Source organism: Thermobia domestica, chromosome 6 (genome assembly GCF_964235325.1).
Source record: "Thermobia domestica chromosome 6, izTheDome1.hap1.1, whole genome shotgun sequence".
NCBI classification, from domain to species: Eukaryota; Metazoa; Arthropoda; class Insecta; order Zygentoma; family Lepismatidae; genus Thermobia; species Thermobia domestica.
In genome coordinates this window covers 2,912,820-2,939,926 of record NC_137459.1, presented here as the reverse complement: position 1 = coordinate 2,939,926, position 27,107 = coordinate 2,912,820, and the positions used below count along the sequence as shown (strand labels likewise).

General features: G+C 35.1%; 1 protein-coding gene across 15 annotated transcripts in view; it reads left to right on the top strand.

Moving 5' to 3' along the window:
• Nucleotides 1-26,898, top strand: part of PMCA (plasma membrane calcium-transporting ATPase 3) — a 765,800-nt gene extending 738,902 nt beyond the window's left edge. For 12 of the 15 annotated variants that reach the window (XR_014131792.1, XR_014131781.1, XR_014131782.1 and 9 more), the window contains 2 exons: nt 8,199-8,876; nt 21,906-22,043. Coding sequence is in view for 3 of the 15 variants with exons in the window: in XM_081761243.1 (XP_081617369.1) it covers nt 10,141-10,209; nt 21,906-22,127 (291 nt within the window). In the remaining 12 variants the exon portion in view is untranslated. Of the gene's footprint in view, nt 1-8,198; nt 8,877-10,140; nt 10,210-21,905 lie in introns of all 15 variants that reach the window. The other 3 variants (XM_081761243.1, XM_081761242.1, XM_081761244.1) reach the window with 2 other exon arrangements.
• The last annotated feature ends 209 nt before the right edge of the window (nt 26,899-27,107 follow it).

Below are 27,107 nucleotides of genomic sequence, written 5' to 3'. Positions count from 1 at the left end.
AGCTCTCGAAGAGGTCGATCAGTTTAGTTATTTGGGATGGCTTTAGACGATAGACGCTTACTGCGCTAAAGAGATCGGGTCAAGAGTTCAATAACCAAAGAGACATTCAACATGAAAAGATTACTTCTAACTAGCAGGCTTAACATTAGATTAAGGAAAAATATAGTCAGGTGCTGTATATGGAGTATTGCATTGTATGGTTCGGAGACTTGCACATTACTGATGTTACAGAACAAATATTTAGAGAGCTTCGAAATGTGGTGCTGGACGAACATGAAGAAGATAAATGGACGGAGAGAGTAACAGATGAAGATATTCTAAGATAGGTAGGAGAGAAGAGGACACTTTTGACCAGCATCATTCGTGTGAAGGCCAATTGGATTGGACACATCTTGCGAATAAATTTTCCTCATACCGCCATAGAAGAAAAGATGGAAAGAAAGCAAGAAATAGAAAGAACACAGTTGATTGATGATTTGAAAAACAGAAAAAAAAATGTTAGGAGTTAAAAGAAGCTGTAATCCAGAAACTCACAGGAAACATTTCCACATCTAAACATAAGAAAGAAAGAAAAACCCTCAATTAGTCCCAGTAGTTGCCAATAGGCAGGTACATAATAATAATAATAATAATAAGAAGAAGAAGAAGAAGAAGAAGAATAGTAATAATAATGTCACTTTGAAGTATAGGGGAAATATATAAAGAAATAAATAAAACTTAATAACTCTTGAAACACGACCGATCTCGATCAAATTTTCAACATAGGTGACGTTCGGGTCTGGGATGGTTTTTATCATTTCACTTTGACGGAAAACTTAAGGAAGGGGGAGGGGGAGTGATATTAAAAAATGACCGATATTAGTGTCGAATCTGTTGTTTTCGGGGTCGCTGAGGTGAACAGTGAGACTTTTAATGCCGTTTAAATCCAAATTCAACGCTTTATGTCTAATATGAAACGTATTCTCCCTGTGCAAAGAACGAATATTCTGCTGAGTAATATATAAAATAAGATCATCACAACTATTCTACTTGTTTTACACGGCCAGAGAATCCAATTCAGTGGAGATGTTTTCGCTATTGCGATGAATGTTTAAGTGCCTTGGGCAATAAAATTAGTTATGAAGAGAAAAGTAACAATACAGTACTCGCCTAAGAGTATTACAAATTCTGGTCATTATACCCACTCGAATATTACCTAGTATCCATAAAACAGACATGCAAGACATAAGGGATATGGTATTTTGTAGTTCTTGTACTGTTTGAATATAATAAAATATGTACATTACAATATTGATAAGATATTGTAGTGGTAAATTATCTTCTTACATAATGACTCACTTATCGGTAATACTGGAGTACTAGTTTGCAATATGAACATTTTCCTATAATTACTCTTTCTTCAGAAGGAGAAGAAGGTGATGATACTTTGTTTAGTAACATGTACATTCTGATGTACTATATCACGTGGCTGTGATACATATTTTACGCGAATGTAAGACGCACCCTTGGCGAAACTGAAAAAACTTACACTGCATTGATTTTAAAGAATATATATATATAATTATTCAATGTACTCTTGGACTTCACGGTATATTCATGTGCATCTGCTGGTACTTTTTCCCCCCTAATGTAATTACAGTACAACACTTGCTTGCGTCAGTTTTATAGTAATCCATTATCGTTATCATATTATACCAGTGTGTATAGATAGACACACAAACAAACAAGTAATTCTGCAGCAATTATCTAAACTTGTTTGTTTTCTTCTGTTTCGCAGTCTCACTTGCAAAAACAACATTGACACGTTACTGCTCATCTGTTTCCTCATCGGCATCACTATTTTTTCCACTTTTGATGGCTGAATACATACAAAATACACCGGGACTAACGGGATTAGCAATTTTTGGCAACACTCCATCTAATCTGGCCTAAATTTGCATAACTCAAATCTTAAGAGGCACGTTGATTTTGGAGGCAAAAAAAATCAACAAAAAGTGCGTCTTGTGGGATCTTCATACAATCGCGTAAATGTGGGATCTTCATACAATTACATAAGCAGGAAGTCACTACTATTTAATGCCTCATTCTTTCTCATTTATATAGTTGTTCAGGTAGTCTACTTTTGGTAATAGAAGGAAAACTATAAATTCGTTGGAATTGGAAAGTTTTTAAAATTATTTTTTTACTACTGGCTGTCCATGCTTTCGTGTGGTCACCGGTGGCATTGTCAGTCATTTGGTTTCTGCAATCAATTCTTTTCCGTCGTGAGTTTTTTTTTTTTTTTTTTTTTTCCTTACATAAGGGAAACACCCCAACCATGGACATGGATAAATTCGCCGCCAGTAATGGACACTTTGGCGGAAATGTGTAAAAAATAAGACATTCACTAACGCAGGGAAGTTTGCATTGTGTTGGGTATTATCTACGTAATATACTCGTTCCACTCTAGGTCGTTAGGCTGTCGTCAGTTAGATCTACGGACGCTGTTGTTGTGGTAAAGGCGTGGTGTCGATTTCGCACTTTTGTTTTCACATTATGTTAAGAAGTTGAATAAGGTAAGATATCACTTGGCACCTTTGTTATAGTAAAGCTATGAACAAATTGAATGGTGTGTATTTTTCTACGCACTAATATAGGTATAGGAAAGGCATGTGTGTGGCAAAAATGTATATTAATAAACCTGAACTGTCAATATTAAGGGTGTCCATGACTGGTAAGATACAAGTACTATGTGCTAATATTGGACACCCTCCGTCCATTACTGGTAAAATTTGAAAATGTATCAATAACACAAATGTCCGCTGCAAAAGTACCATCAAAGCTACATGAACAAACTGGCTCAAAGAAACTGATAGCTTGTGACGTTTACCAGTAATGGACAGTGGTTGTGTATTACTGGTGTAAGTTAGCGACTTTGGTTCAATTATGGACACTTTTCGCACATTCCAGTTCGTATATACGGGGTGATTCAAAATAATTACTAAAACGGTTGTTAGCTGATTCTAGAGGTCAAAAGAGGACAAAAATGTATCTGGCGTTGTTTCCTATGGGACCTCGTTCCGTTGGTAGGGCAACTTAAAAGAGTCCAAATGTGAGTGATATGTTTGGCTTTTCGGCAACTTTGGCTGAATGTAAGGCAATGAAGGGGTGTGGGATATTGGCAAGAAATTGTATAGGACCTATTCGCAAAATAACATCCCGGCATTTTCCCTTTGGAACTCAGACAGACAAACAAACGGCCCAATTAGATTTCAGTTTATTTCCATGCCTGAGTTCTAACGGACAAATGTCGGGATGATGTTTAACGAATAGGTCCTGTACAACTTCTTGCTAATATCACACACCATTTTTATTCCTCATGTTAAGCTACAGTTGCCGAAAATACAATTAAAATATAAACTCCTGAAGGGGCCCTACCAACGGCACGAGGCCCCAAGGAAAACGTGTCAAATAAATGTTTGTCTCTTTCGACCACTGAAATCACCCCCCAAGAGTTGTAATAGTTATTTTGAAACATTTTAGATATCGTAATTGTATGAAAGGCTAACATGGCGAAAGTGTAAGCATAAGCACGTGCAGAATGTATCGCACACATTAAACTGCTATTCTATATCGAGAGCACGAATATTCATTTTGTGAAGATGGCCCTCGTCATGAGAACATTCTCACCCTGTCATAAATGTGCGGGTGAGGGATCTGCGTAAGAGTAAATAGGGTGAGGTGTGTGAGAGCGAGTCCCAAGTAGTCTTCACGAGGGCGAGGGTGACTAGGGGAGATAACCTAGTAAACTGTGTGAGGTTGAGGGTTGAAACTTCGGTGAGGGTGAGGACTGCCCTCACAAAATGTACATCTTGGATCGATAGTGACCAAGTGTGGCACACCAGTGATGAGCACAACCCTATTATCAAAATGTGCTGATTTCTCTTGTATGACAATCACTGGGTGTCCGTAACTGGGGCATCCACTTTTTTTTTTTTTTTTTTTTTTTTTTTTTTAATATCCATCACTGGTTACTAAAATAGGGTTACAAGAACGACTCACATAGTACATTCTAATAGTTTTCTATAGCAGTAATGATACTATGATTTAATAGACGCAAGTGTAAACTATGCTTACAACTACATAACAAGAATACTGCAATTCTCTTCAGTCTACAACATATTTTGTCAAAAGTGCTCTTAATAGTGTCCATGACTGAGGTGTTTCCCTTAGTTGGTTCAGGAAGAAGGTATATGTTACTGTTTCGGCTAGTGGCATTAATACAAAACACGCATTTGTGGCAAAAGTATGGGAATATAGATATGTATTAACTAGCAAAGAAAATTATTTATGTCGTCTTACTCATTATTAATCAAAGGTACTTTTGTTAGTAGACAACAAATAACGGTTTCAACGAAAGATGAGATTTTCGATATTTTTGTCACCATTTCACCCTCGCCGATGCCAGTGAGGGCTTAAATCGGACTTCAACGGCATTTGGTGTGTCACTATCTCAGCAACCCAGAAAATTATGGATTAAATACTAATATCGGTCGTTTTCGATCATTTTTATGTCACACCTCCTACTACCCCTAGGTGTGCTCTGAGGTTTTACCCTCATTGGGGTGCTGAAATTGAACTTAAACGGAATCTGGACTATCACAAATCAGCTCATGGACTCGAAAAACTATGAATTCGACACTAATATCGGTCATTTTCATATGTCCCCCTTTCCCATCCTCCCTAGGTGTTCTAAAGGTCTTACTCCGACAGTAGTGTTTTCCATACTGTAGTTAATATGTGTACCGGCCTCGTTTAAAATTGCTCCAGGCGTTCCAGAGTTATGCTGAAACAGACACACATACATAAATCAATTTTTATATTTATAAAGATGTATGTAATATTATACACACAAGCTGGGTGGGGGGGTTAGTCTATACATGAGAACAAACTAGAAAGTATTTGTACAAAAATGCTGCAGAGTGCGTCCTTTCCGAGTTCTGAACCGATGAAATATTGGGGGGGGGGGGGATTAACTTAGTCGCCATAAGGCAGATACTAACAACACCAGAGAAAACGGTATGATGAATTTTACAGAATGTGATATCTTTAGTTTTCAAAAATGACAAAACTAAGATAAGTGGGAACGTGCGCAAAGGATTAGACGTACTTTTACTTTCGAATATTCCGTAATCCCTTGCACACGTTCCCAGTCATCTTGGCTTTGACATGTACATAACAGTTTACCTTACGTTATTGTAATATATATTTGAAGTCACTTTCGCGCTACATTAAGGATTTATTATGCAGGAAACTATGTAGTAGATAAATGTTTTAGGGTACAGCATAGTTAAGTTCTCTTTCAGTGCAAAAGTGTCGCTGCAGTGGGTCGAAAGAAAAAACTCGTCGTTTCTACTGAATTTGATGGGTGCAATCTTATTCTATTCAATCCGTATTCCGATGAAGGTGGTGGGACTAGGCAAGAAGATAGGGAGACCATGGTGTAACTGCGTTTAAGGGGTTTCATTATTGTGTGCAAATATGGAATATAGTAAGTGATCGAACGTGTGGATTTTTGAGATTGTTAATGGTTTAACAAACAAAAATAATAGTTTGGAGCTAATATACAACCAGCAAATGTGTCGCAAAGTAAGAGGTAAAGTACTGTTTATACATACTATGTAAATACCGTGTGTAACTCACCTCTCAGTTTTCCATGAAACAATGTGAGTAGAGCTGTAATAAACTTGCTTAGTAGATTATGATGGCACTAGGGAAAGAAACCAACGAAGAATTGTAAGTTTCCTAGCATTGATAGAAGCGAAGATAATAAACAGTTGATGTACACACAAATTTTCACGGTTACAATAATGCATTCTGATTTTTATTTATTTTTTTTATTTTATTTTATTTATTATTATTATTATTATTATTTTTTTTTTTTTTTTACCTAACCTTACTATATTCAAATCCATAGCTAAAATAGAATATAAGTTTTAGCATCCGTGTTTCAAACTTTAGGTAAGATATGATAGAAATACGTTTTCTGGGTCAGGAATATTTTATTTTCTTGAATTACATGTGTACCTAGGCCCAAACACAAGTTTTAATAGTGCTAAAACTTCCTTATGGGACACCTATGTCTAATTAAATATACGAATTTATTCGTCATATACCTGTTAAATATATTTACACTGAAATACATAAATCATATTTTAGAAATACGGTATAAGATCATACAATATATGTATTATTTATTTTTTTGATATGTAAATTTGGATAAAGGGATTTCTTCGAATGACGAAGTTTGGCCTCTACTGTTTCATATACACATAGATTCTGTGACATTACTAATCTATAGCAGAAATGTAGTCTTGTATTATTCGTGACAGACAATACGTTTTAATTATTTCCGTCAACGTTCCAAGTATTTAAATTGTGAGCAGACGTGATTACATTTCTGCTATAGAGTAGTTGACCTAGGCATGAACATAAAATAAATAACTATATACAAATATATATATATATATATGATACTCTATTTCCCTTTCAACAGATCACTTCACTGCTTTCTGCACAGAAGCTTCTTCAAATTCTGTCCTTCATTGCACACACATTGTCAGTGTTCTGCTTCTTCTTTTTTTTCTATCCTTCAATTCCTTACACAATCTCGGAGGCATCGGGGGTCCATTCCTTCATGTGTACACCCTTTCAGTCCCATTGTATCTCAATAGATTGATTCTCGGACAGGTTCTCGGACTTCCCTGTGCTTATTGTTGGTACTTTAAAATATACATAAAATTACTGTTAATATCTCAACTTTTATTGGAAACAGTGGCAAGCACTTCACAGGGCTACTAGCATTTGCAGTCGTATGGTAGCTGTGCTTGGTGAAGGTGGTATATAGCAAGATGTGTGCCATTATTTAGAGCATTAACAATAGTGGCATCTCCAGACATAGCTCTAGTATTTTTTTTTTTTTTTTTTTTTTTTTCTTGCTGATTAGCAATATATAAAAACCCAATGTTCAAATGGTATGTTCAAGAAAAGAACTCAATCTTTATTTGGAATGAAATGTTATTATTTTTTCAACCTTAATGTAGCTGCTAGGTGTGAAATTACCTGCCATGAATTTGTGCTTTTAAAAATTTCGAGTGTGCCATACTGAAGGGGTGTGTGGTTACTAGTCATTTTCGTTTGCTTCAAATTTAATCCTGTTAAGACTACTGAAGCATGACAAAGCATGCTCAGCTTTCTGTCTTAGTAACTTAACTGTACATTATGATTATGATTATTTATTTGTTTATTTTATTTTGTTCTTAGTTATTAATTTCTATTTTTATTCTGTTTTTGCCTTTATTACATAATTATATAAACATATATATATATATATTTTCTGTTAAGTTATCTTTTGTAGTTAAGTTACTTAACTTACTCAGCATGTTTCTACATACCAAATACCTTGCCGTAACCCTGATTGGCCAAGCCATGCTGTTAAGAAAAATCTTCACAATTGACAGTAGCAAATGTGGTGTTCATTGATGTTTGTAGTCTAATTTTATTTCTGCCAGGTTTATCTTTCTCTTTCTCTCTACTCGTAAATTTTGTTTACTCTTAGGTACTGTATTACTAATGGCATTTGTTCAAGGCAGATTTTATTTTATTTATTTTTTTTTTTTTAAATTCTGATCTAGTAAAAATGTCTTATTTTTGTACTTATTATAGCTTTAGTAAACCACAATATTCCTAGTGGCGCATTATTGTGTTTTAGTTTTTGCTGATTGGAATTTCTCTTCAACATACATTATTAAATTTTGTTGCTTGTCCCAGTAGCTGGACTTACAATAGAATTTGCAAAGCAAATTTCACATCTAGTATTTTTAAACATCAATGAACACCATCTGTGATACATCAGTGTCACTAACACCAGGCATCAGCATAAGCATATCTTATACCCTGTGCTTTTTGAAAAATTAATCCGTTCGAAAATTCATTTATATAACAATTTACATTTTTGTTTTGGCTGTATTGAAAAGTCATTCTAACCGAGTGAGATTTGAAGCCCCGAAATGCATGCCGACGTTACTGGTTGATGTCTGTGTTTCTGCTAGTCTGGTGTGGTGAACTGAGCTCATGTGATGGAAATGTTGATTAAGAAACAAGTGTGTGTGTGTGAGTAGAGCCTCCCCCTTCATGAGTCTCCTTCCCTGTGTTTGCAGCTGCGAGTAATCAGGGCTTTCAAGTCTACACTAGAAGACCTGGAGGAACGGCGCTCTGTACATAGTTTACACAGCTTACACAGTTTGCGCAGCTCTCGAAGCCACACTGGCCCGCGCCCCCTGTCTGACATCAGTTACATAGATGAGGACCCTGTCAAAACGCCGTCACCTCTGAACGACCGTGATAAATCGAATAATTCCTCGATTCTGAAGATGGTATCTCCTGCCGAGGATCCCCACCTGGTGCCTGCGGAGACCGACTACTTGGTGGACAGGGGACCCTCCTCTCCCGCAACCCCGCATGGACTTGTAAACGAGGCTGCCACTCAAAGTACTGAGCCAAGTTCTCACTATCCCATCACAACTTCCCAACCCTCTCCTGCGCCTCAGTCACTTCAAATTCCTTCTGTTACTCATACAACTACGAATAACTCTACTCCTGCCATTAACTCTCTTAATGCACCTAGTTCCCAATGGAACGTTCTAGTTTCAAAAAATAACCCACAAAGAATATCCCCATACCAACCCTTGAGTCCTCATCACCTACAAACATTAAATTCCTCCAGTCCACAGTTCCCGCAGCAGCTCCCCGATTTGCCGAAGCTAGTACACGAAACTAGTATTTAGCATGGCAAGAGCTTCCTGAGGAAGTATCACTCTAGTTTCCATATTAGAAAAGTAGGTGTTGATATATATATAATATATATATATATTTTTTCATATTTTTCCTTTCTTCTATTCAGGGAACTGAAAATATTGTTGAGCTTGCTTTCTTTGTACAGAATGTTACCTTGTATTTACATCATCTTTGACCTTGCACTCGTTCAATCCTGTTGATCAGGTAGTGGCAGGACAATCAGGTTTGTGGTGGTGATGCTGTGGACCCCTTGTCTCACCCAGGCACCCATTGTTGGTGTTACATCTGGAAAGGGTGATAGCATAGCACTGCATGTCTTACTCCATGTGTAGAAACATTGGTGATGTGCCAAATGCTTGCCCTGTGGCTTGCCCTTTAGAGATCTAAGATTGGGAGAGAACTAAGTGTATTGACTTTCCTGGGAAAGAAACAATGAATTAACAGTTTGGAAGACATCAGTATTCTGGAGTGTTGTTTCCTTTTCCTACTTAAAAAAAATTAAAAAAAAAAATTGTTCCGTTATGTTGGTGGTTTGTTTTCTGTCCACCCTTTTCCTCTGGCAGCAGTGGGATGGGAGTGCTGCAACGAGGTAACCTCTGTCTTCCTTATTTCATTTCACTTAGTTGAGTGTTGTATTGTGAATGTATGTGAAAGTGTGAGAGCCTGCAGATTCCCTTTACACCTTGCATTTAACATCAAAACACAGTATTGTTATAGTAGAACCTTACTTCACACTCTTTTAGAATTTGGTCTCCTTCTGTACATACAAACATGCTTCTTCACCACCTTGTTTTTTCTGTGTAGAAACAGTGTGTCCACTGAAGACATCTCACCTTTTTTTAATGCTTCCTTTTTTCATTTGCAGCTATTAAGTCACTTGGTATGGTCAAATATTAGGGTTTGAGTGTTAGTATACATCTATACTCAGTTAATCTACTGACCACTTATTACTTCATTGAGCTAAACAAACCTTTTGTGCACAAAAATAACTCTCACGGAAGTCAAATGACCTTGTGAGATGAAATTATGTTCTCTGCTACTATTGTATTAATACTAATGTCCTACTAAGCAGTTATTTGTAATATTCTAGCATGATTTCTTCAAAAAAGCATAAATAAATAAAATGGAGTAAAATAAAAATTACGTTAATTCCATCTCACAAGGTCTCTCCCAGAATTTGAGTAGATGTTTGAGCACCTGCCCATAGCCCTTTGTATGACCCTCCCCAAGAGTAGATTAATCCTCTGGTCCTGGTTTCAACTCACACTGCTGTATTCTGACCGTTGTTGCCCTTTACTCTTGAAGGTGATAGGTGGTGAGTTGCAAGAACGTTTGATTCCGGTCCCCTACAGCAAGAGCTCCACAGACCAAGCTGTAAGCTGCTTTCCTTCATTCTTCTTGTCCGCTCATGTACTAAACCTGTGGAGCCCACATGATGATCCTTTTGAAAGGTTTCTTTTTGTACCAACTATGTTAATCCACACTTGTACCGAAATTTTCTTTCCTACTGTACCTCCTTTGTACCTGTGCTCAAAGTCGAAATCATTTTGTTTTCGCTTAAGAAAAAAAGAAAGAAAAAAAAAACTGAAAAGTTTTTAGTTACTAAGTAAACTGATCCAAAGCATGGCCCATTGAGTGAAGTGTGGATTCTTTCCTGGTCATCCTGTGGGCTTCACTAGCGTTCACTATTCGACTGTGGTGACGCTTTCAGTGTTGATGTGTGTGTAAGTGTCGTTTCTTCACGTAGGATTTCTCACTTGTAGATAGTGTGTGTTTTCTTTTTATCAAATATTTTAATTCTGTCTAGTGTTGGGTGTTTCATGTAGTACTGTTTTTGGAGTTTTAGTAGGAAGTTTTCGATCATTTTTCAAGGTAGGTGAAGTAATAGGGTATTTAGAGTGCATGTTTTTTTAATTTCCTTTCAGATTTTTCACGAATATCTGCCCTAGTTGCATATTGAGTATTTTTTGATTTGTAGCTCTTTGGTCTCATTGCACTTCTTTTATACGCAGCTTGCGTTGCCAGTTAACTTCACCTTGTCCTACTTATCCCTTCGTTTTCGCTATTTGTATCCTTCTTACCCATCCCTCGTTAATGTTGCAGATACCCCATTCCATGCTGCATGTAATTTTTACCTGCGAAGTGAGTGCCTCAATTTTGATGGTGCCCTCACTTAGATAAGTTGAAATTTGCATGTACTTTTATACAAAAAAGAAAATCTTACCGAAGATCACTTACGAACTGTCTAGTATTGATAAGGAGGATTCAGCTTTTGCGTGGTTTGACAATTTAATATTTCTATGAAATAATTTTCAAAAATATTCGTTATGCATTTTTTAACAATAATAAGACGTGCAGTGCTGCTTTTGCCCATAACTGCTTTTTTAGCACTTCTATGAGGCAGTTAATATTCTTCTGAGCTTAGCAAAAATATGGTGATGGGCTCAATTTATGCTAGTAGAATTTACTTTATTTTATTTTTTTCTTAAATGAGATAATCAAGGGATTGAAAAGTAGAAAAATTGTAATAACTTTCAAAATTGGCTTCACATTTCTCTGTGTGTGCGTGTGTTTTTAATCTTGCAAGGACTGGTAACTGGTAAAAACAGGTTCGTCATTCTGAATCTCTTGCTTCGCACATGTCACGGGGCGAAAATGGTGGTGTGTGTTTTATGGCATGAGATATCCATTTCCCATGAAGTGTGGCATGGTGTTGTCGTTTTGAATTTAATTATATAAATGTTGCCCGGCTGTTCACTCCATCTGTGTATGGATGTGCTTGATTATTTCAATTTCATGGATTTTTTTTAAAAAGAAAATTAAGAAAGCAGCTGTCTTTAACTGCACGTTTCGTCTTAAAACTTGTTTCCTTACTTTAGTTGCTAGTGCTTTCCTTTTACAAGTATAAAAAAATATATATATGCATTTGAATTAGGTGACGGTGTGATTTGTATACCACCCATTTTTAATTCGTCTTTTCTCTTTTTTTCTGGCAAAATATTTCACATTTTTTGTGGACTGTGTATTAATTGTAGTTACTTTTCTCTTTGAAATCTGGAATTGCTTGCGCCATTCATTTTGTATCACGAGCTTTGATTGCTCTGTTTCAAGCGAAGGCAACGTGTCATGTAAGGTTCAGCTTTACAGCTGTTGACCTTTTTTCTAGGGATGTGGCCATATACATATGTAATGTAGGTTTTAGCCTTTTTTAATGGCACGTATATATATATATAATTTCTTTATGAAACATATTTTTACTTCCAGTAGTGCAATATTACTGTTGATCTAGGCATTCGCATAGTGATGTATTGGTTACCCCTAGTGTAGAAGCAGGCTGTAACGATGTCTTATTTGTAGTTTTTCCATTTTTTTATTTTTTTAATAATAATAATAATAATGATGATGATGGTAATTTGTTGGCTAGGCTATTGTGCATTGTTCTGCTTTAAAAGAAAAACAGAATATCAGGTAAGTGGCAGTTAGGTAAAAGATTACATTCAGTATATTTGATTGAATTTTCTCTAAAGTTCAGGAAGACAATCTATAACAGTGCAGTAATACTTGAAATTATTTCAATGTATCTGTTTTCTTTGCGCAAATTGATTTCGAGGATTGAACGTGAATAATCTGTCAATTATGTGTGTAACAGGTATTATATAGTGTTTCAGATTTGCAGAAACAATGACAGTTTAAAATGCATAATTTATATAAATTAGATATGTTCTGAGTTGTAAGTTTACGTGAAGGAACATATAGTTGTGCTGATATTGCTGTATAAAATGATTAATTCGTATATTTTATTGGTCTTGTCACAAGTTTAAAATTGTATTCATTTTAAAATTTCTAATATAAGATCTGTTTTGAAAGAAAGGGAAAGAAAATTTGTATTCTGCAAATTTTTACCGATAAAATTAGTGATACTTGTAGTAGGACACTTGAAATTTCGAATCAATTACAAAAATCTATATCCTGTCATTCATAAAGTGTTTGTTGCTAGTAATGCACATATTGCAATGAGATTAACATTACAAATATGACTATTTTAAGTAAGCAATTCCTATTAATGGAGAATATGATAAGTATTATTATGTTTCTTTATTAGTTTTATTATTAGTTTGACAATATATTAGAAGTATACTTTGAAGGAATTATCGTTAGTTTTTGACAGTTTTTTTTTTCTTTCTTTTCTGGATCAGTGGTAAAGATTTTGCACATACAGGTAAACACATAGAACAGAAGTGTGTATTTTCCATTCTTTCCAGGGTAATACTAATTCTACTTTTAGTCTTGATTTGTATTGTAGATGCCTAATGACAGGGCACAGCAAATTTTCTGTAACATGTGTTTATCAGTGCAAAATTAACTTTCCGATTAATAATATCCAATATTCAAAGTTCTGGTTTTCATTGTTAGAAGACAGCAAAGAAGCTAGATTGCAGGTGTGTGTTGAAAAGAGTCATTCAAACAGTTGATTATTAGCGTTATTTTAATACTTAGTGTCAGGATATACTGCTAGTACATCGAGTGTTAAGCTACATGAATTTAATTATTGGTAATCTGTAATAATAAATACAAAAGTTATTTATGCAGCAATGTTAAAAACTTGTACTTGTAAAGTACAAAAGAAAGATCGCAGGCAAAATGTAAAATTAGGTGCTTTTTGTAGTTATTTCCTTGATCAAATACCTACTGATAATCACGTCACTTCGAGAAAACTTAAAGCAAAGTTAACTGTAAAGATCATGCCACCGACCGTAATGCAGTATGTATTCCTTCCGTTCGACCGTCACTACGAAGTTGTATAGTTTTGCGCCCTGCGATACGTCAATCTGCATAAAATCTACAAAATTTGCCCGGAAGTCATTAGTTCTGAAGTCTTAAATCTTAATACGCAGCCATCGATATCAAATATTTTTTAGCTGCAATTTTTTTCATGTATAATATTTGATTCGGCAAAATTTTTTATGCATTTGTATGCAATGTAAACGTATTGCCGAGAGATATTTAACTTTATCATCGTACTAGTGGTCAAAAATAAAAAAAGGGCAAAATTATCCAGTTTTAGACTGTCATTTTATCTAACCAGATAATTAGCCGGACTTATAAAATCGAGAATTATTCATGCAGATTTGATCGGATCACTTTTTTTTTTTTTTTTTTTTCCGACTTAAAGTTCTGTGACATAGTTTTACATTTTATTTGGATTTCATATTCCATGTTTAAAGAGTGCATGAAATACTGTTTAATTTAATTTGATGACAAGTTATAATACACAACGATCAACTTCAACGATTGGATATTAGATTATAGCTTGAACCTGATTTAAATATGGTGATTAAACTTCCTGTGAAGTCTCGGGCAGTAGAAGAAAGAATAACACTAACATAATTCGTATGTTGGTTTTACAATAACTAAAATAAATTTGTGTTCTTATTTATATTATGCTTTACTCATTGAATAATATGATGAATCACATATATTATGTGTAAAACTTGAATTTTCCTTTTAGGGTTGTCTTAAATATGTTGTTTACCATGGTTTTTTTTACAACTCTCGATACTTCGTTATATGATAAGACTAATTAAACAAAAAATTATTTGGTTTAAAGTATTTGCAAGTCATGCTTTCTGAAGTATATTTCCTTTCATGTATTCATTGTTATCGGAAAAGAAAATACAACCCAACGATCAAGACACAATTTCCATATATAAATTTGCATAACGCATTAACGTCTTGCTAGCGAACAGCAATTTAAAATACTATTTCATTCAAAAAGAAGTCTTCATTCATCTACCGTGATAAACAACTAAAATCATGTTTTTTGCCATCGTGGGAAGAAAAACTAGTCATGGAGAGAAATTCTGTGATATCGTTTTAAAATATTAATATCCCACCTGATTTCGCTCGCACTTGTGTCATTTAAGAGGACATTTCCTATTCCTTTTAGGCACAATCAGTTCCTACTTCTAGATTGAATTCTTATCTTAAGAGAAGTGTGGAACATGATTCAATCTTTAACAATCTTAGTTTTAAGCCGTATTTGTTAGTGCAATTACTTGGAATAATGCATACTTGTCGTAAAGTCAATTTATGATCATTTATTCTCCGAGAGATTGAACTGTGCCGAACTTGACCTTTGAAACTAACATTAGAATATTGTCGTATACAAAAAATCGTGTAACTTTAATGTGTACTAATATCATTGTCTTCGGCATTTCATTTCGTGTAATCCAAGAAAGCGATGTTTCTTTTATAATAGCAAGACATAATTAATCTTTTGCCAGTCTTGAAGATTACTGTGCTGGTCTTACACTAGTCGCACAGAATAACTTACTGTAGCTAATTATTTAGTGCTGTATTACTGTATTAATGCAAACAAATACAGTTGTAGCTTTTTAAAAAGTCATACAAAAACAAAAAAAAAAAAAAAAAACTCTTATCTTTTTGTAAAGATCCATGTTGTCCATAGATGGATTTAAACTAAAGAAATATGAATGTTTGTTTTTCCAAATGAGATCATTAAGTTATTTCAGAGTAAAGTATTAAAATCTCCACAAAGACGATTTCGTGCCATTTTCGTAGAGGAGATTCACAACAGGGGAACATCATCGCTATTATATGCCATATATGTTATTTGGAACAAAGAAATGCTGATGCGGGAATGAATTACCAGAAAATAGTGAAAAATTTTCTCACAAACTGGAAACGACGCAGTCACTTTATGAAATAGAAAGTGGGGGGGGGGGGGGGAGAAAATCACAGAACAGAATAGTAGCTTTGGCCGCCATTTTGGAATGTAGAGTCACGTGATAGTGCAGAGTTTAATGGAGGAAGATAGAAGTAATGGAACAGGTGGGTCGTTAGTAGTACAGGAAAGCAAAGATGTAACAAACGAAGACAAAATATAATGATCATATAAAAATTTCTCTTCATTTATATGGATTTCCATATATTTCTTTATAAAGGGTTATTCAGAAAGCGCGCCGGTTTTAGATCGTATGGCAAATTTTTGTTTCTCGGTCGTCGACATTGTTTTGTATTGTTACTCTATCCACAAACATTCCGATTGTCGGCCTTAGTCTGAATTTTTCGCATTTCTTCAGTCTGTGTCTAGCCATGCAGCAGTTTACTATAGGGCAACGTGTGCTAATTGTGAAAACTTTTTATCAGAACGGATCACCGAGAAAGTTATGCAACAACTGTCAGGCGACTTCACGCGGTTCTAGGGCGAAATGAGGCACCGAATGAATGAACAGTTTGCACACTTATGAAAAAGATTATTGAAATGGGTTCAACAGTGAACATTAAAAGTTTTGAGCGTCGTCGTAGTGGTCGTTCTGAGCAGAACATTGCAGTGATTCATAACAATGTGGCTGTTAGCCATTCAGCGAATTTCACTAACAGAGTTATTGCATGCCAGCACAGTAAAGGTCGTCATCATATGCCCGACGCCATTCACCATACCTGAAATTGGAATGTGTGATGAACATTTTTATGAATTTTGTTAGTGTGTTTTGATAAAATAAAGTTCATAATTTGATGTGACAAAATTGGCGTGCTTTTTGAATAACTCTATATATGGATTTTCCTATAGGAAATCCACATAAATGAAAAAATGGAAGATCAGTTGAAGTATGTGTTGCTTTCTTGCTAGAAATTTCGTCGTTAATCATATAAATTGCATTCGCCTTTGAATTGCACGTAAAATAAAGTTATTGTTAAATACAATAGGTATCCTTACAATTCCAAAAACCTGTTATCAGTTACAACTGTTGCTAGTTTAGTAGTTATACTTTCCCCATTCTAACGTTCGACAACCAAATAAACGATCAAGCGATGTTACATACCTCAGTAATTCAGTCGCATGTTAATAGTCTTTTTAAATGTGTAACTTCTGTCACGAAAGTTATAGTTAATGATTTAAACTCGTTCTGTATCTTTACTACATTTTTACGGTGCTTAATGATAGAGGAAAAGCAGTGCAGTAGAACCCCTCTCGTCCACTTTTCGCTGGTCCGCCACTACGGTTGATCCGATCGATCCGACTGTGCTCGAGCCGAACGTGTCCAGATTCGTCGGTGACTCACGAGGCCCATTGTCGTTTACTGCCGTCGCAGCATTGTTGTTTACTTGCTGTTACCGCTGTTCGCTTTAGTGCTCTGTCATCTCTTCTATCGTTTCTTTCATTGTGCGTGTTTTCTGTACTGTATGTGCAGTTTTTAGTGCTTATTATTCATTTGTTTTTACTGTAGAGAACAATAGAGTCATTTTTGAGTTCAGAAATTATTTTATTGTAAATCCGTATTTTCTGATAATCCGACCTCTTCGCGTTCCGACTATAACCCCAGTCTGAAAGGTGACGAATTAGGGGGGGTTCTACTGTATTTATGTTTAACACATCTCAAAGTACAACTTTTGTGGGTTTGTTTTTGTACTGAAAACTAGAAGAAAGCGGTATAAAATAGGTATTTCTTGCTCATTGACGGTTTAATGAAAATAGACCGCAAGTCTTGGGAAGTACTAAACAGCGAGTGCTCTATTTTATGTACAACGCACGCAAATGCTCCGCTTCAAAGGGCCAAAGTTAAGTTACTGAAGCTGTTTTGAAATAAATACAGTTTTTAAATTCACATCCTTATCAGAAAATACATCATAAGAACTTTTTCTGGAATCCTATATCTTAGCTTGGCTCTTGAATCTTTGTACTGCTCGGAGCGGCGATGGCTCAGTGGTAGATAGTTCACATCTGGTGCATGGGGTCCTTGGTTCGATCCCAGCTCGTGTCAAGTGAGCTTTGTGTTGGACAAACACCGTGTGCGTGGGTTTTGTCGGGGTTCTCCCGTTTCCTCCGACTTTATTCATTACTCATCATCACAGTCTCCCTTAGCCTAGCCGGCATAACCGTTGGGACATAAAACTTAAAGATTTCTTTTTTGTGTGTGTGTGTGTGTGTGTGTTGCTTTCAGGTAGCCACCATATGCTCGAAGAACTAAATACTTTTACCTAATAAGGATTCCATCTGATTCATGCCTATTAAATTCGATAGCGATTGAACATTGGAACTTACTCTGAATGACTTGATGGAATTTTTCCGAGTCCATATGGCTCCTGATGCAGCACTGTCGCGCAAAATGGCAGGCGATTGTGTACGTCTCTTGATCAGTGTAGTAAAATATGTTGTAACGTTGCGCGTAGTTCAAGATTGTATTTTATAACCTGGGGAAGGGACATTTAATATTACATGTCAATGCAACATGATTTCGTGGTATAATGAGCATCACTTAAATCGAAATGTTTAGTAAGTATGGGAAATTTATTCAGTTATATCACGCTTTATATGCACGATTATCTTAAAATAATCACCTAACACATGAATGCGATGCACTTGTAACGGCACTTCGTTTTGTTCTATAAATGTGAAGTTGAATTTATCGAAACTTCGAACATTAATAAGCTTAATATTTAACGAAAATATGATTTTGTTAGAAACGGTAATGAAAACGGGGGTAAGCTTGTATTGGAGATAGGCTGGAAAAGATTAAACCACACACAAATTAATCCACGACAGCAAAACATCTCCAAGTTTCGCTTCAGAGCATAAGTTTCCTGTGTTTAGAGTGGAGGGATATGACATGCTCTTGATTTCCTATGTAGAAATATGAAATGGGAATAATAATAATAATAACAATAGTAGCGTGGTAAGGGGTAGTTACAAGATACAATTTTAGCACTAGATACAAATAGAAAGGTAATTTGATTGAGAAACCATCTTCAGGCTGTTCTGTCAAATTACAGAGTTCCATTGGTATTTTGAAAATAGTGTGGGGAACGGTAAGCGTATACTAATCTGTTGATGATGATGATTTTGTGACAGTCAACTTAGTCTTAATGATATGTTTTGTAATGGCGTGAAACGTTTATGTAATGTATAATCCTCGTTCCTCTATAAATCAATTCCAACATTCGTCTTCTTTCTTTTCTTCCATCCTTGAAGTATAGAATAAATTTGTAAGCTTTGCTGGAAAATCGTAAATGACTGTTTCTTATACGTTGATGTATTTAAGGTAGGTACGGTGGAAGTATCAAAGCTGCTTCAAGGAAGGTTGCAAGAAGACCTATGGACAGTAGCGCTCAAAAGTGGATTCCCCCAGATATTTTTTTTTTTTTTTAGTAACTTTGACAGTTCATATAGTGTTTCCTATTAATTAAAGAAAAGCTTTTCTAAGTCAATACAAAGCAATTTACTAGTTAGGTCAGTTCCTAACAGACAACAAATAGAAATATTGTAATAGGGAATGCATTTTTGAATGTAACTATACAAAGTTGTTTCTTCGAACTTCCCTGATATATAAAGATTGACTTTAGCGTGTCTATGGTTTGCTCCAATCTGAATTTCGAAATTAGTTATACTAATTTTAATTTCGTCAGTGTAAAGTTGTGTTTAAGCTCTTCGTTGGTTCCTAACGAAGGCGTTTCATCTCTGTCTGCATTAATCCTTTATTGTACATCTATTATGTAATGCTTTTACGAAGTCAGCACGAGGAAGGATAGAAATTAAGCGTGTATCCTGTTCAGTGGTAAATGCATTTCTTTAATGGTGAAAAGTTCTCTTGGTAAAACACCTGATATTCATTTTTTTAAATTCAACTGTTTGATACAGACTACAATGACAAAACCAGTGTATTTGAAATATTATATACGTAGTCAAAGATTACCTCTAAAAACTCATTTAGTTCGCATCCCACGTTCAATTGAAGGTGTACTTGATATACTGCCTTGGTGATAAACTCCAAACAGGATGCAAACAGTTTGCTCATGAAATCAAAATGTTGCAGCATGAGAGTGTAAGTCACTACTTGAAATCATTGTCGGTGTTTTCTCTCTTTAGTATTGGAAATACATATTGGCCACTTAGACTACATATTTGAAGAATTAAATGTATGTTATTTTTCTGTAATTGGCCACTTGTGTGAGCTGAAAGGCTTCCTGTGAGACTACTAGTCCCCCCCCCCCCCCAAAAAAAAATAGTAGTTTCTACTTTTCTGCTACATAAAAACGAAAGAAATGGGGTCTCGGGAAGTTTTGTGTGTATAATTTTAGCCCCTGCATCATAACTAATGCTTCAAGATTCCGTAGTGAGTCTGATTGATCTAGATGGTCTCCAGGTAGGTGACTGCTATTTTTTGTAGTACAGAGACCGACGAAAATAAACTTCACTTGTTTCATTATTATTTGAATTGTGTGGTGGTATGATTGAGCATAGAGTTGGTTCACAGTCGAAGTCTGCAGAAGTGTTTCTTTGAAATTACTTCAAAACAACTGATCTTGTGGCATGTTGATCAGAAGTAACAAATGCCTTAAAATCTGAAGATGTATTTTTCACATCAGAGGATTGCTTCGTAGGTACTAAATTATCAGCAAATTGAGTGAAGTTAGCAAGAAATCAAGTTAAAAAATAAAGCTAAGGATAACAATAGGAGATAATCATTCTTCCGTGACTACAAAGTATTTTTCTGCAAATGCCATCATTCATTGCGGTTAAATCTACAAAGGATGTGCATCATTTAAAACAGTTTCCGTTGTAAAAATAGGGATTGGGAATGAAGCCGATATTTATTGTTTTATTGCAAAGCATGAAACGTACTGTACTAATCAAAAAAGTCGATTAAAATTAAACGGTTTTCGCCAGAAATTGCTATCAAAATGCGTCATCTTAAGCAAACTATCATACTTCACCATCAAACAGTGTATGCTTTCGAAGGAAATAAAATACTCTTAGATTCATACAGTCGGTTCAAATTCTTATTTCTGTAGTCTGTCAATTTTGGAAATACTTGAACATTCTTATTTAAAACTACCTTATTAATTCTACTTATTAATCAGTGAATTCATTCAACCTTTTCTTCGTTATTTTCATTTTGAAAGAAGCGGAAATAGTCTAACAAGCGACGTTAATGAAGAAATGTGTGATAATTAAATTCCAGCTTATTAATTTTGGGCTTCAAATATATATGTCATGGGGTAACTCAGTTATTATGAGAGCTACAACAAAATGTAAGAGGGGAAACAGTCTCCAAGTATAACGTTTTCAATCTAATTTTTTTTTTTTTTTTTTTTTTAATCGGATGAGCCGTTTGGGCTGTACACTCTTTATACACCCAGTGTTAAACGAAAATGAAACTTCATTTACCTGGGCCTCCACAACATAATTGAATGACGTTACTGTCTGTTATGCTAACGTGTCGATGGCCAGCCCCCATTCACCATACTCGTACAAAATTAGTTCTCCCGTCCCGTTCTTTCCTGCCCCAGCCCCAGCTAAACGGCAACGTTGCATTTTCATTTAACATTGGGCGCATAAAGAGTGTACAGCCCAAACGGCTTGTCCGATTTAAAAAAAAAAAAAAATCCTTCACTTTAGATTGAAAACAACATATTTGGAAACGGTTTCCCCTCTTACATTTTACTGTAAGTCTCATAATAAGAGTTACCCTACTCTATGTCAGGGGACTTTTAAGACACCCTATATAATACATAATCCTATATCTGTCCTTCCTCGGAGTTGCATTAGTGTAATTCAATAAGCTATTTGTCTTGCGGTTGCAATTTAATATGGTGTATTACTTGCATATGTCTGCAAGCAATACAAGGTTATTGCATAAGCCTGAAAAAGAAAGTTTTTATTATTATTATTATTATTATTTCTTTAAGAGCAGAGAGGTGAAAAATCAGTTGTGGTATAAGATTAAGTGATTTTTAGCTGTGTATGAGATGGCATTACGAGAATCTTAGCCTTAGTAGGAACATGTGAAAGAAACGTATTTTTATAATGTACAAAGGCATCATAAAATAGAGATTTTGTGAAGTGCCCAGGTTTTTTAGGTATGGCCACATCCCTTGTAATTTGATGTCTTTTCTTTCTCTCTCTTTCCCTTTCTTTCTCCTGCAGCATGAGCTTTCTGAAGTTAATCTGAAACACTACGCATGTTTGTGTTCTGCTTTCCCAATCACCTCTATTTTGGTTATTGTTTTAATTTTCCTTGTTTTTTCTTCTCTGTTGTTTATTTCAGATACGAGTAGTTAATGCTTTCCGTCAAGGTGTAGATGCTCGGTACACCGAACGTGGCAATCCTGCCTTTGCTGGGTTTCTTCAAAAGCAGTCTTCTCTTAGTAAGCGATTATCACAGACTTCTTCCATTGAGTATGCAGATAATGTTCCAGATGAGCTGACAGTCCCTGAAATAGATGTAGAACGTTTATCCTCCCACAGTCACACGGAAACAGCAGTTTAGTCCTTCCACCTTTCCCCGTTCAGTTTCTGCTAGCTTTCTTCCAATGGGCGGAACACAACCTCCAATAATCCCATCTTAGTCCTTTGAAACTCCCCGAACACCACTACATGTTGACAGATTAACTGAACCTCTTCTCCTTATGTATAAAGCCTTTCCCCAGAAGAGGAGGTGGCAGTGAGGACATTGAAAGAAGACAGCTTACATCATCCTAATATAAGTAGTGAATAAAATCTCTTTTTATCTGTTGTGGGTGAAGAAAATGCTAACTTCACGTTGTTTTTTAGTTGAGATTTTGGATCTCGTTAGCCCAATTATAAATGTGAGGGTGATGAACTTAGATATTGAAAGTTTTCAAGTTACCCAACATATACGAAAAGAAACTTATAGGGCAGCCTTTACCCCAATTTAAAGACACACAAAAAGGCAAAAGCCCTCGATATTTTCCTGAAAGGACATGGCCAAAAAAATAAATAATAAAAGTAGTGAACACTGCCAGTGAAGTTGTGTCACATTTTTAACTGATTTACTTAACGATTTTTAGTAAGATAATTCGGATCTAAATAGTGCCGCTGCTATCCTGCTTAGTTCCAATAAGTTCTCTTGATATTTACCCCTGTTTCTGAGTAATTAATCCAAAGTCCAAAATCTGTATAAAGGTAAGTGACAGGAAGGTCATCTCTTTGTTTGAGCACATGTTTCCACTCAGGACTTTCTACTTATTGTTATCTACTTCCACTCCAGCTTATGTTATTATTGTACTACTACTACTACTACTACTGCTGCTGCTGTTGCAACGCAGATTTATTTTTAGAGGTATGGATGTAAGTGGCCAGTCACATGTTGATACAAAACTGAACGTACTTATAGTGGCGATGAGTCTAGATACTGTGGCACATTTCAACTGGATTGAAGTGTGAAATGCGAGTGCCGTAATGTCTGTGATGTTGGAGAGAAGCATGGTTCACCTTTGCCTTTGTGATGTTCATTAGAATATTCGAAACTTAAGGAACCCTTGTCACCGAATAGCTAGTATTTAAGTTGGAGAAACTACAATATGACATACTGTTAAAAATCGTTTACAATTCTAAGTGAACAGGAAAGCGATGCAAACATTAGGGGGATGGTCTTCTTGTGCATATACTTATACAATAGTTTCACTCAGCGAGAAAGTCAGTATACCGAAAAAAAAAAAAAAAAAATCAACGAGGGGAGGCATATTATATCCGTGTTAAAATGTTAAATAATGTTAAAACATAAGATTGGTTTATCATATGCTTCCCCTGTTTTACAAATGAAGCGCAAGAAATTAGTCTGTAGATTATGATTCTCCTGTGAATGAACAAAACGAGTCTACTGGTAGCTGTATGGTAACGTTTGACCTCACAGCTCCCAGCATTAAGGGTTGTTATTGACTTCCTCTTGGTGTAATTTGTTCCTGCTAGCAGCTAGATTCATGTTGAAAACTGTTTTATCTATTATTATTATTATTATTATCATTATTATTATTATTATTATTATTATTATGATTATTATTATTAGCTGCCGAGTGTATTAAAGATAATTTTGATTGTGCTGGAAGGACACATTGTTACTCTCTGAAAGCAGTTTGATGTGCCAAGAAGAGAAGCAGAATTTCCCTTTGTGGAATGAGTGTGTACATTGTGGGAATTGTGAAGCAATACAGATCACTGCAGTGTATCCGTGGTTATCGTTAACTTTTTTTTCTCCTCTGATTGATACATCGGAAGAAGAAGAAAACTTGTTGAATGTTCTTGAATATAATATAAATGCGAAAAATACTCTTATCAGCAGTTTTCTTAGACTATGGGTTGTTCAGCAATGTATAGTTAATAAATTTTAGTGGAGTGGCTGCTTGCTATAATCGAGCTAGGTGGACCTTACACCGATTCTCTAGCATGTGTGAATGCCTAATTGAAAGGTCTTTCCAGTATGGTTGGAGTCCTGTACCCTATCGAGAGAAGTCCCTCTGTGTGCTCTAGTTTACTCTGTAACTCTGTTGTGTGACTGCAACTTTCTGTCTGTATAAAGAGGAGAAATTCTAGGTGTCGCGAATATGCATTAGTTTATAAGAACTTTTCATGGGCTGTTACAGTAAATACAAGTAATAAATAATTGACTGATAGAGTTTGCATCTGTCAGGTTGAGGGGAATGGAGAGAGAGAGAGAGAGAGAGATAGAGAGAGAGAGTGTGTGTGTGTGAGGGAGAGAATGAGAGAGAATGAGAGAGAGAGGGAGAGAAATACTAGTCTCACCAAATGTACCGTAGCAAATTCACTACTTAGAATTAAAGTCACTGGTTTTGTCTGCACAGGCTGGTTTTTAACTCCTTGTAGACTTGACCTACAAAATACTAGTATTATATTAGTCCTACTAATTTGAGCCTTGTAATATAATGAATGTCCAAGGTTATCAACAGCCTGTGTCTCTGGGATGGGATAAATTACTTGTTCCCAGACTGGCACAATTTCTGCTCCCGTTGCTGTTAAATACAGTAGGACAAAGGTTACCTGTTGTGTTTGTAAGCTTATGTAGAATTTGACAAAGTCAAATATTTTAAATTTTATGAAATCATTATAATGATGAGGAAAAATGACCACATTAGGTGAAGCCTGTTTTGTATGTTGTGAAAACAATCTACCAAAATCTCCAAACAGGTATGCAGCTGATATCTTTAAGTTAGCTGTAGACAGGGATTAGCAGTCAGTGTTCTTGATTTTTTCTACTCCAGTCACATAAGTATTATGTTTTTCTTAAAAAATTTTATTTCCATCCAATGTTAATGGCTATTAATCGTTTTTACAAAATAAATTTTTAATGTCTCAATACCTTGTTGAAAATGTGGTGTCCATTCTTTTATTTAAATTAACCTACCTTCACCTTCTATTTATAATAATCTGCATTGTTGAAAAATAAATTTATGAATTGTTGAAAGATATCTTTCTCAAGTTATGGTTGTGATAGCATCTGACGATTTGTCTTCAGCTCAAGCGACGCAGCGATTTCTGGTCGATCGGATACAGTACAAATCTTTTCTGTGGGAGCTGACATTTATGGTGAAGTATTGAACATTGTAAACAGTTTACGAGGAGAATGGCTTATTCATGATTTAAGAAAGATGGCTCAAATTCAATAACTTTTATGTATTTTATTAGAATTATGAATTAATAAAGTTAATTATTTAAGTGCATTTTCGTGGACATTTTAATGACAGCATAGCATCTCGGACATTTTTAAACACCTTAAATCTGAAAGCAAATTATAAATATATGTAATAGGCTGAGTTACGTACATTGCGAAATGCGTGCATATTACAAGTAAACCTTCAAAGAAATTGTCTAATAATAAAGTCTTGTAGATATTGTTATCTTCTATTAGAAGTCCTATTATGATGTAAATATATCTTAAGATTAGTATTTTGATATATAAAATTGCATAACTACCAATTTGTATAAAATGTGCATTACATAACTAGACAATTGATATTTTATGGTATTTGGCGTGTCAACTTTTTTCTACATGTTCAATATTGCTGTATAAAGCTTATATCATTATGTATGCGGCTATTTCCCTACATTAATTTTGTAGTTAAATTCCGTAGCTTCTGTTAGTTCTAGAGTTCCATACAGATGATGTAAAATTTCCATAACTTGAGAAGGATTTCAGAATTGTTTGTAAACTTTTCACTTGTTTCCATCACGTCTACTCTTCGTTCCTATTTCTTCGTGAACAGTAGGGACTTGAGCATCCCTTCTGTAACCAATATATTTCCTGTTCACACCCTGGAGGGCTGAGGTGCAAACTCTCAGTAAGATTTTTTTTTTTTCATTCTAAATATGTGTGCAAAAAACAAAAAAAGAAAAAAGTAAATTGGTGCTAAATTTTTGGTACATTTGTTTTCTGAAAAGAAAGGAAGAGGAAAAAAAAAACTCGAAATCTCATGAATTAGAAATTGAAAATTCTCGGAAGATGGCATGCACGAAGATGAGCACATTCTTTGTGTATTGCTCTGAGCACATTTGCCAATTGTAGCTTTAGGTTTTATTGTAGTGTACATGATTTATTTTTCACTCATTCTGTATCTAAAATTTACTTGCTTACGTATGGTTTAAGAATTTAGTGTGATTTTTATTTAATACAGTTAATTTGCCATAGATCCTAGTTATGTTTGATAATTTATTTTTGTGTACATATTGTAGCTGAGTGTTTGAGTTTTATGAAGCTGAGTCATATTATTTTTTTTTCAAAGAAAAAAGAAAAACACCACCACACAGTGTATTGTGCTTTTGAGAGTTAGGCGATAAAACAAAGCATATATTGTTATTGTTTTGATTAGTGTTTAAAACGATTGTGTGAAGCAAATTGTCAAGAAACAGTTCATATCTTATGACTGTGGTATGAGTGATAAATATGCATAGGAAAAAGTACAAAAAAAGAAAAAAAAAAAAGAGTTGACATTGTCATGTTTCAGATAATCCAAAATTGAAAAGTATATTCTTCATTCAACTCATTTTCATCATTCATTCAAGTTCCATGTGACAAGAATGCCTTCTCCTGTTGTTAGTTGAGAGTTAAACTTTATAATCATACAGATGTTTTCTCACAATTATATATATGTATCATATTTTGTTACTTATTCTATGGTTCAAGAGATGTCAAGAGAAATTATTAGCCACATGCTCTAGTGGACTTGGAACAATTTTTTTAATATGCCATGTAAGAAAATATACAAATAAACTGGTTACATGGACCATCTCTGGCCCTCCTTCCCTATGAAATTCTCCAAACTTAACTGGTATCCTTCATCTCACTTGAAAGCAGATCATTTGCCGTCAGTGTATGAAGCGGGTGAAGTTTGAAAGAGTGGAATTTAATAAAAATCAAAACAAAGAAATACGTAAAAGTAATTCAGAAGATAGTTTCAGGTTTATGGCAACGAATTTGGTACCCTTACTACTAGTT